The following is a 10,226-nucleotide window of genomic DNA, read 5'->3' as shown; positions in this document are numbered from 1 at the left end:
TCGCTGCGCGTGTGTACGTTGTCTCCTGCTGTGGTGAAATCTGCAGCTTTTATATAAAGGTTGACTGAAAATCTATTTTCCGGGTGAAGCAACTAATCACCCGAAGTTAATGCATGTTGTTGAAATGTAAGTGCTCTGACAGACAACGATTACAGTGAGTCACGGATTCCGAGCAATATTGCTCCCCTCAGAAAAAGTTCTGGCGTAGCTAACGAGAAAAAACTGTCACTCCACTGTCACACTGTCGCCATAGTATTTGGAAATAAATCAAAGTTGAGAAACAAGAGAATTAATCCACAGTGAATTAACAAACATATCATTATCACATTTTCTCTGACAGATCACACTGATGCGAGCATTCATTAATTTCAATTTCTTTTTTTGCTCATGTCTGTTGGAATTCTGCTGAGGATTTGTTTAAAGTGAAATTTATTTTTGAGGCTGCAACGAATGGTTCCACATTTGAATAGAAATTGTCAAAATAATTTGTATTTATTTTAAAATCTTGTGATGAATGACAAATGCTGAATGAGTGTGTGTGATGATCTGTGAAGTTTTGTCTCATAGCTTTTAACCCAATTAACGTTTTATTTGGTGGTGAGTTCATGACAAATTGATGTGTTGAAAAAGAAGGGAGAAACAATTTGACGCTGTAATATGATCTAACATTTTGGCCACTGCACTCCTCCATCCCAACTGAACTGTTGTTAACCTGTTGAATACTATCAGTGGGTGTAGCCAATGTCTGACGTGATGACGCCATGTTATGTTATGCATTACTTGGAACCCTTTCCAACATTTGAAGGATACGAAAGAAACAAAAATTAAAATCGAGCCAAGTGACCTTTACTGCTCAGTAGAAGCAAAACAACACTAAAGAGGAACAAACCAGAGCAGGATCAGCTGGTCTGTGTGCAGCACCAGTGATGTGTGTTTCCTCTGCAGATGAAGGTGTGTGTGTGAGCTGATGTGGACGTGAATTCAGCAGAATGGACCAGTGTGAGGACGGAGAGGACGGAGTCCCTCCCTCTAAAACCTCTCTGTGTGGGGAACATGAGAGTCGGAGCAAAGCTCAGAGGTGAGATGAGCATTTCTAACTGTCCCTGACTCTTCTGCATGTCCGAGCTCAAGACTCACATCACCAAACATGATTATTACAGGAATCAACCTGGACCTGGACCTGGACCTGTAAAGAGGTGAGTGTATCCAAATGCTGCCAATGATTTATGTTTAATACTTTTTGAATAGACTAAATATTTTTATCTGTATAACTTCTTTTTCATATAATAGAATATGTACATTTTAAACGTTTGTCTTCTATCAGTGTCCCTCAGAAAGGAGACTCTCTTGAACCTGAACCCAGCTGTTTGTCCTTGAAGAGCGACCACTCAAAGGGCAGGTTCGTTAACTTTAAAGGAGACCAACGTTCTCCTTCAGAGAGGTGAGATGTGTTTAAATGCATTAAATGTATTTAAATCAGTCCTCATGTTAGGAAATATGTCCATGTTTCTTACTGAGTAGATCATGTAGTCCTGGACCCCTGTGGTCCTCCATCACCTGATGGTGATCTGAGCTTCCTCCTCATAGATCTTCATCTCCTGTCAGGACCTTTTTCCTCTGGTCAACATATCTGGAGGTCTTACCTTCCAGAGGACTGATCCTGATGATGATCCAGAGGTCCTCTTACTGGTCCTGATGATGATCCAGAGTTCCTCTTACTGATCCTGGTGATGGTCCAGAGTTCCTACTGATCCTGATGATGATCCAGAGTTCCTCTTACTGATCCTGATGATGGTCCAGAGTTCCTCTTGCTGATCCTGATGATGGTCCAGAGTTCCTGTTACTGATCCTGATGATGATCCAGAGTTCCTCTTACTGATCCTGGTGATGGTCCAGAGTTCCTACTGATCCTGGTGATGGTCCAGAGTTCCTCTTACTGATGATGGTCCAGAGTTCCTCTTACTGATCCTGATGATGGTCCAGAGTTCCTCTTACTGATCCTGATGATGGTCCAGAGTTCCTCTTACTGGTCCTGATGATGGTCCAGAGTTCCTCTTACTGATCCTGATGATGGTCCAAAGTTCATCTTACGGCTCCTGATGATGGTCCAGAGTTCCTCTTACTGGTCCTGATGGTCCAGAGTTCCTCTTACTGATCCTGATGATGGTCCAAAGTTCCTCTTACTGATCCTGATGGTCCAGAGTTCCTCAGCTGCTTCATGTCTCCATCAGTTGTCCATGTTCCTGATCTCGTTGTAACTTTTCACTGAGGTCTCATGTCCTCGATCAGCAGGACTAGTCAACCTTCACCACCAGCAGTCCTCTGATGCACTGTCCTCATCCCAACAGGACTTCATTGACCTTCAGCTGGTGTTTGTCTCTGTGAGGACAGACATGATGTGAGCTAATTCTTCCTGGTTCCTCCACAGAGTGGACCAGCAGATCTCAGAGTCCCCCAGCGGTCCGTCTGTCCAGCAGCATCAGACCCAGCTGGACTCCGTCTTTCAGGTCTGTCCATGAACAACAACTGTTTCTCCACCTGTCCTGATGTCCATCTGCATGCTGGTCTCTGGAGACCAGTGGACTGTCAGTCTGTCCATCATGGACCTGATGTTTGTCTCCATGCTGGTCTCTGGAGACCAGTGGACTGTCAGTCTGTCCATCATGGACCTGATGTTTGTCTCCATGCTGGTCTCTGGAGACCAGTTGACTGTCAGTCTGTCCATCATGGACCTGATGTTTGTCTCCATGCTGGTCTCTGGAGACCAGTGGACTGTCAGTCTGTCCATCATGGACCTGATGTTTGTCTCTATGCTGGTCTCTGGAGACCAGTGGACTGTCAGTCTGTCCATCACGGGTCTGATGTTTGTCTCCATGCTGGTCTCTGGAGACCAGTGGACTGTCAGTCTGTCCATCACGGGTCTGATGTTTGTCTCCATGCTGGTCTCTGGGGACCAGTGGACTGTCAGTCTGTCCAACATGGACCTGATGTTTGTCTCCATGCTGGTCTCTGGAGACCAGTGGACTGTCAGTCTGTCCATGGACCTGATGTTTGTCTCCATGATTTCAGTCTGGTTGTGTTCATGTGTTCATGTGGTCTTCTGTTCCAGCTGCTGGAGGACAGCATTGTCCTGTTTGTGAAGAATGAGCTGAAGAAGATCCAGAAGGGTCTGAGTCCAGATTACCCAGAATCCCTAGAGCATGTGTTGCAGGGTGAGGATGAAGAGCAGAGGAAGAGCAGCAGAGAGGCGTTTGTGAAGATCACAGTGAACTTCCTGAGGAGAATGAAGCAGGAGGAGCTGGCTGAGCGTCTGCAGAGCAGTAAGAGCATTTCTCTGAACATCTAAGCTGCTGGATAAATTACCCAGAATGATCAGGAGATGAACAACATTCACAGATCAGCCAGAACATTCGCCCCCACATGGCACCCCCCCCCCCCCCACTAGAGTAGCACCTCCCTGTACAGAACAGCATTAATATGTTTAACCGACCAACAACACAAGATAACTGGAAGATTGTAGTCCTGGTTTTCTTCTCTTCCAGGAATCCTGCTGAACTCCATATTGTCTTCATGGTTCTACAGATTATTTGATCAGATCATCTTCTGGATTTTCCAATCCTAAACCTGGAAAATCCACTTCACAGACACCACAACAATAACAAGAACACAACAACCCACAAACCCACAACCCATCAGGGCTGTACTGCTAACATCCTGGTACTAAAAACTCCAGGACCCCCAAATGTTCTTGTCACGCCCACGTCCTGAATGTTCAGAGGTGTTTTGGTGGTAAAAGTGATTATACTAAATATTGGACAGCTCATCGTAACGTTAGAGTTGATCTGTGTTGGTTCACATCCTGATTCTTTAGGAGAATTAAGTTCATGAAACACTAATTGGTTTCTTTTTTCCACTTCTATTAAGGTACTTTTGCTGAAGTTTGTAAAAAGCGGCTGAAGTCTAAGCTGAAAAAGAAGAACCAGTGTGTGTTTGAGGGGATTGTTAAAGCAGGAAACCCAACTCTTCTGAAGCAGATCTACACAGAGCTCTACATCACAGAGGGAGGAACTGGAGAGGTCAACGATCAACATGAAGTCAGACAGATTGAAGCAGCTTCCAGGAAACCACACAGAGCAGAAACAACCATCAGACAGGAAGACATCTTTAAACTCCCACCTGGAAGAGATGAACCAATCAGAACGGTGATGACGACGGGAGTGGCCGGCATCGGGAAAACAGTCCTAACACAGAAGTTCAGTCTGGACTGGGCTGAAGGCAGAACCAACCACGACATCCAGTTACTTCTTCCATTCACCTTCAGAGAGCTGAATGTGCTGAAAAACAGAAAGTTCAGCTTGGTGAAACTTGTTCATCACTTCTTCAGTGAAACCAGAGAAATCTGCAGCTTTGAAGACTTCCAGGTCGTGTTCATCTTTGACGGTCTGGATGAGAGTCGACTTCCTCTGGACTTCCACAACAATGAGGACCTGACTGATGTTACAGAGTCCGCCTCAGTGGACGTGCTGCTGACAAACCTCATCAGGGGGAACCTGCTTCCTTCTGCTCGTCTCTGGATCACCACACGACCCGCAGCAGCAAACCAGATCCCTCCTGACTATGACTATGTTGACATGGTGACAGAAGTCAGAGGGTTCACTGACCCACAGAAGGAGGAATACTTCAGGAAGAGGTTCAGAGGAGAGCAGCAGACCAGCTGGAGGATCATCTCCCACATCAAGACATCACGGAGCCTCCACATCATGTGCCACATCCCAGTCTTCTGCTGGATCACTGCTATGGTCCTGGAGAATGTCCTGGAAACCAGAAAGGGAAGACAGCTGCCCAAGACCTTGACTGAGATGTACATCCACTTCCTGGTGGTCCAGGCCAAACTGAAGAAAGTCAAGTATGACGGAGGAGCTGAGACGGATCCACACTGGAGTCCAGAGAGCAGGAAGATGGTGGAGTCTCTGGGAAAACTGGCTTTTGAGCAGCTGCAGAAAGGAAACCTGATCTTCTATGAATCAGACCTGAGAGAGTGTGGCTTCGATGTCACAGAGGCTTCAATGTACTCAGGAGTGTTCACCCAAATCTTTAGAGAGGAGAGAGGCCTGTACCAGGACCAGGTCTTCTGCTTCATCCATCTGAGTGTCCAGGAGTTTCTGGCTGCTCTTCATGTCCATCTGACCTTCATCAGCTCTGGAATCAACCTGCTAGAGGAACAAAAGAACATCTTCTGGTGGTTTAAAACAAGACCAGAGACTGACCTCTATCAGACAGCTGTGGACAAGGCCTTACAGAGTCCCAACGGACACCTGGACTTGTTCCTCCGCTTCCTCCTGGGTCTTTCACTGGAGACCAATCAGAACCTCCTACGAGGTCTGTTGGAACCAAAACAAAGAAGATCACATAACAATCAGGAAACAGTTAAATACATAAAGGAGAAGATCAGTAAGGATCTGTCTGCAGAGAGAAGCATCAACCTGTTCCACTGTCTGAATGAACTGAACGATGGTTCTCTGGTGGAGGAGGTCCAACGGTCCCTGAGATCAGGAAATCTCTCCACAGATAAACTGTCTCCTGCTCAGTGGTCGGCTCTGGTCTTCATCTTACTGTCATCAGGAGACCTGGAGGTGTTTGACCTGAAGAAGTTCTCAGGTTCAGAGGAGGCTCTACGGAGGCTGCTGCCGGTGGTCAAAGCCTCCAAGAAAGCTGTGTAAGGACGAACACGGACACATCTGTTTTAATTACAATCACATGTTGTGTTCATGTAGGAAACCAGTTACATTCACTGTTCAACTAAGTTCAGGTTCATGTGGGACCAGTTCTCATCAATGATTCATCTCAGAAAACTTTACATGTACAGAAGAGAAATGCAGCGATCACTTTCATCAATACTTATTGATTATTAGTTGAAATAATTAGCATTCATTGATATTATATAATTTATTTCTTTGTTAAATGATATAATCAACTTTTAAATAAGCTCATGATCTCTCTTTAATCTCTGAATTCCTCTGCAGGTTGAGTGGTTGTAACCTCTCAGAGAACATCTGTCCACTTCTGTCCTCAGTTCTCAGCTCTCAGTCCTCCAGTCTGACAGAACTGGACCTGAGCAACAACCCCCTGCAGGATTCTGGACTGAAGAAGCTGCGTCCTGGACTGGAGAGTCCACACTGTCACCTGGAGTCTCTCAGGTCAGGATTCATTCAAGTGTTCAACTGGTGACCGTTACAACTGTTTGTTTGGTTGTTTTATTAGATCCCCGTTAGCTGCTGACCTTTCACAGCAGTTTCTCTGGGGTCTCATCAGAATCATCAGCTTAATTACAACATTATCATTAATTAACATACATAAACATAATGCTCACAACTCAGAGACAACAGACACTAGGACACCTCCTAAAAGTAAAAATCAACATTATAATCAGCACAATGGCATTATGAATCTACATTTCCTCTTTTGAAAGTCAGGATTTACATTTTCGCATCACACTCTCAAACAAAATATTAAGAAAAATGAAATGAATAGCTCAATTTAAAAAGAATAAAACATATTTTCCATTTTTCAACAACACAACAACTTTCTGGACAGTGTGAGATAGAACAAATAATCATGTGCTGTTCACATTTTAACACCCCACAACCTTCAGCAAAACTACACACATAAACACAAAATACCAAGTAAATAAGATTAAACATTGGCATTCAGCTTCAAGTAGTGAAGCTAAAAACCAAATATCCAACCCAGAAATCAGGGAGTGGTTCTGACTCAGACCTGAACAGCCACATTAAGACAGTAGTGAAGTCAGTTATCACTTAACAGCATCCATCATGATCACAGCGGCCAAACAAACTGTAAACACATGACACTGGTGACGTTTCTGTCTCATAATGTGACGTTCTGAAGCCTAAATGTCTGTTTCCCTCCGTTTACAAGCAAATCTCCACTTTGGCTGGAGTTTTCAGAAATTATGGTTTTTGGTGACTTTGAGCTTCGTTTTCGTGTAAACGGATGACCAAAACGCATGAAAACACCAGCGTTGTTGCTGCGTGTAAACACGGCCTTAGACCTGGACAGGTTGGACTGACGGCTACAGTTGCTTGTGGGGTCCCACAGGGGTCAGTACTGGGTCCGAAATTGTTTATTTTATATATAAATGATATGTGTGATGTATCTTATATCTTCAAAATGGTAGTTTTTGCAGATGACACAAATATATTTTGTTCTGGAAAAAACTTACAGGAGCTATTGGACAAGGTTACCTCTGAATTATATAAGTTAAAAAGGTGGTTTGATAAAAATAAATTGTCGTTAAATCTGGCTAAAACTAAACTAATGTTATTTAGTAATTATAAGATAGATAATCAGGTAAAAATACAGTTAGATGGTGTTGAAATTGAGAGAGTTTCAGAAAACAAATTTCTTGGGGTAATAATTGATGATAAAATTAGCTGGAAATCTCATATAAAATATATACATAATAAATTATCTAGAAGTGTCTCAGTTTTAAATAAAGCTAAGCACTTATTAAATTATAACTCACTACGCATGCTATACTGTTCCCTGGTTTTGCCATACTTGAACTACTGTACAGAGGTCTGGGGAAATACTTATAAATCATCACTGAAAGTATTAACTATACTCCAAAAACGAGCTATAAGAATAATACATAATTCTGGATATAGAGATCATACTAATAGATTATTTTCAAATTCATATCTTTTAAAATTTAAAGATATTATTGAATATAAAACTGCCTTGACAATGTATAAAGCAAGACACAATCAACTCCCTAGGAATATTCAGGGGATGTTCTCTGATAGAGAAGGGGGGTATAATTTAAGGGGGGAATTAAATCTAAAAACCAGAGTGGCTCGGACAACACTTAAAACCTTCTCTATTTCAGTATGCGGAGTCAGTATAGATGTAGAACTCAAGCAATGCTCAAGTATGAACCAGTTCAAAAAAAGATATAAAGAATGCATTATTGTGAGATATAGACAGGAAGAGTTACATTAAAAAATAGCGTGTTAGATAATTGAATTTGTATGATGTATGTATGGACCAGTATATGATATATGCCAAAGGAAGGCTCTATTTAAATGTATAATATATAAAGTATAATGTATTGCTCCATGGTGTATATTGAGTATTATAATGTATGGAGAATATGAATGTGTATGTATGTATGTATGTATGTATGTATGTATGTATGTATGTATGTATGTATGTATGTATGTATGTATGTATGTATGTATGTATTGTATGTATGTATGTATGCATGCATGCATGTATGTATGTATGTGTATATGTATACGGCTTAATTTCGGGTGGCAAATTATATTTTGTGTTGTAAATAACCGGGGTAGGGCTAAATACGTTTTTTAACTTCTCCCTGCTCCATTTCGAGCATGCAAAAAAAGGAAAAAGAAAAAGAAAAAAAAAAAAAGCCAGTGAGGCATGTTTTTGTTTATGATTGTTATGATTTGTATTATACTGTATTTATCATGATTATTATTTAACTCATGTTCTTTGGTTTAAATATATATTTTTAGCATGTTCGAAATAAAGTTTTTCATTCATTCATTCATTCATACAGGCGTCAAAGTGATCATCCTGACAGGAAGTGTCTTAGATCCACCCGTGTGGGTTTAATTCAGAAATGTCCTTTAATCAAGCAGCTCATTAGTTGTTAAAGCAAAGCTTTTCTTTTATTTATTAACATACAGTGCAAACAACGACAAAAGACGACATCAGTTTGTGTGTGTGTGTGTGTGTGTGTGTGTGTGTGTATGTGTCAATAAAATGATGAAAGTAGATATATAAATTGAGGATATTAATTTGAGAGTAAATAAGTAAACAAATAAATAATTATCATATAGAGTGGTGTAGCACGATATAATATAAATATAGCATAATAATATAGTAATATCCAATTATAAAATAATTTTTATATAATATTATAACTTTTATATATATATCATTATATATATATATATATATATATATCTATATATATATATATATATATATATAGATATATATATATATATATATATAAAAATTATATCACCATACTATAATATATAACAGTATAATAATACTATAGTTTAACATCCCATGAGATTTCATAACTTAATATAATATAATATAATATAATATAATATAATATAATATAATATAATATAATATAATACAATATAATATAATAATACACTATGAAACATTATATCATGATAATGCCAGGAATGATTATTACTCTGTGTAAAACTTTGTACTGAATGAATTGGGTTTTGGAGTTGCATGTCATGGAGAAGGTGTTATTCCATATGTTTAACCAGTTGGTGTCTGTCGGTAGGTTGTTGAGATCTGTGGTCCATTTGTCTATTGGGATGGATATTGTGGCGTCATTGAATGCTAGAATCTTGTAAACTTGAGAGAGTGTTTTCTGAGGTTTGAGTAATTTGAGCTTAGTGTATAGGGAGGGACTGTGGTTACTGTATTCTCTAATGTTGATGCTTTTCTTTATGGCTTCTTTTAACTGAATAAATTGGAAGTAGCAGTGATCCGGTATGTTGTGTTCTTTTGGGATGTGGTCGAAGGTCACGAACAGGCCATCTTTGAGTAGCTGTCCCAGGCTGGTTAAATCACTTTCTATTTCTAGCCATGGGGAGTTAATGTTATTCATCCAGTGACGATATACAGTAGTTGGTGTGATAAAAAATAAAAGTGGAAGTTTGGAGCCCCAAGTCATCCGTGCTGTTTATGTTTTTGTAAAGTTGATAGTTTAATTCTTGGTTTATTGTTTTTCCAGTAGAATTTGGTGACTGTGCTATTGAGAGAGTAAAGACTTTTCAAGTGCATCGATACAGAACCGCCTGATGTTTAGTTTCACACAGACTTCAGAATTTGTTGAATTAGTCTGATAAATATAAACAATTCAATCATTCTTATCTTTAACTAAAAGTAAGATATTAACTGATGTTGTGCAACTCGGGTAACTTGGCTGTCCAGTTATCGAAGGCTATTAATGAATATTATTAATAATTATTAATAATTAATAAAGTTGACTATTTATCAAATTGTATTATCAAAATGATCATTCTCGTAGGGGCACCACCCCCGATGCCTTACTTCGGGGGAAATTGGATAACTAAACAGCAGAAAATCAGTCTCAATATGATTTGAATTATCCTGCAGAACAGCAAATCTTACTATATCTT

General features: G+C 40.2%; 1 protein-coding gene across 2 annotated transcripts in view; it reads left to right on the top strand.

The window, feature by feature from the left end:
• The window catches only part of LOC133446244 (NLR family CARD domain-containing protein 3-like), a 29,264-nt gene that overhangs the window by 9,419 nt on the left and 9,619 nt on the right, over nt 1-10,226 (top strand). For both annotated transcript variants that reach the window (XM_061724236.1, XM_061724235.1), the window contains exons 2-8: nt 946-1,078; nt 1,161-1,196; nt 1,325-1,441; nt 2,429-2,507; nt 3,110-3,320; nt 3,925-5,716; nt 6,024-6,197. In XM_061724236.1, the coding sequence (XP_061580220.1) occupies nt 990-1,078; nt 1,161-1,196; nt 1,325-1,441; nt 2,429-2,507; nt 3,110-3,320; nt 3,925-5,716; nt 6,024-6,197 (2,498 nt within the window). In that variant the 5' untranslated portion in view covers nt 946-989. The remainder of the gene's footprint in view (nt 1-945; nt 1,079-1,160; nt 1,197-1,324; nt 1,442-2,428; nt 2,508-3,109; nt 3,321-3,924; nt 5,717-6,023; nt 6,198-10,226) is intronic.

This window comes from Cololabis saira, chromosome 6, assembly GCF_033807715.1.
Source record: "Cololabis saira isolate AMF1-May2022 chromosome 6, fColSai1.1, whole genome shotgun sequence".
NCBI lineage: Eukaryota > Metazoa > Chordata > Actinopteri > Beloniformes > Belonidae > Cololabis > Cololabis saira.
The sequence above is the reverse complement of the archived record's forward strand: the minus strand, read 5'-3'. Positions and strand labels throughout refer to the sequence as shown.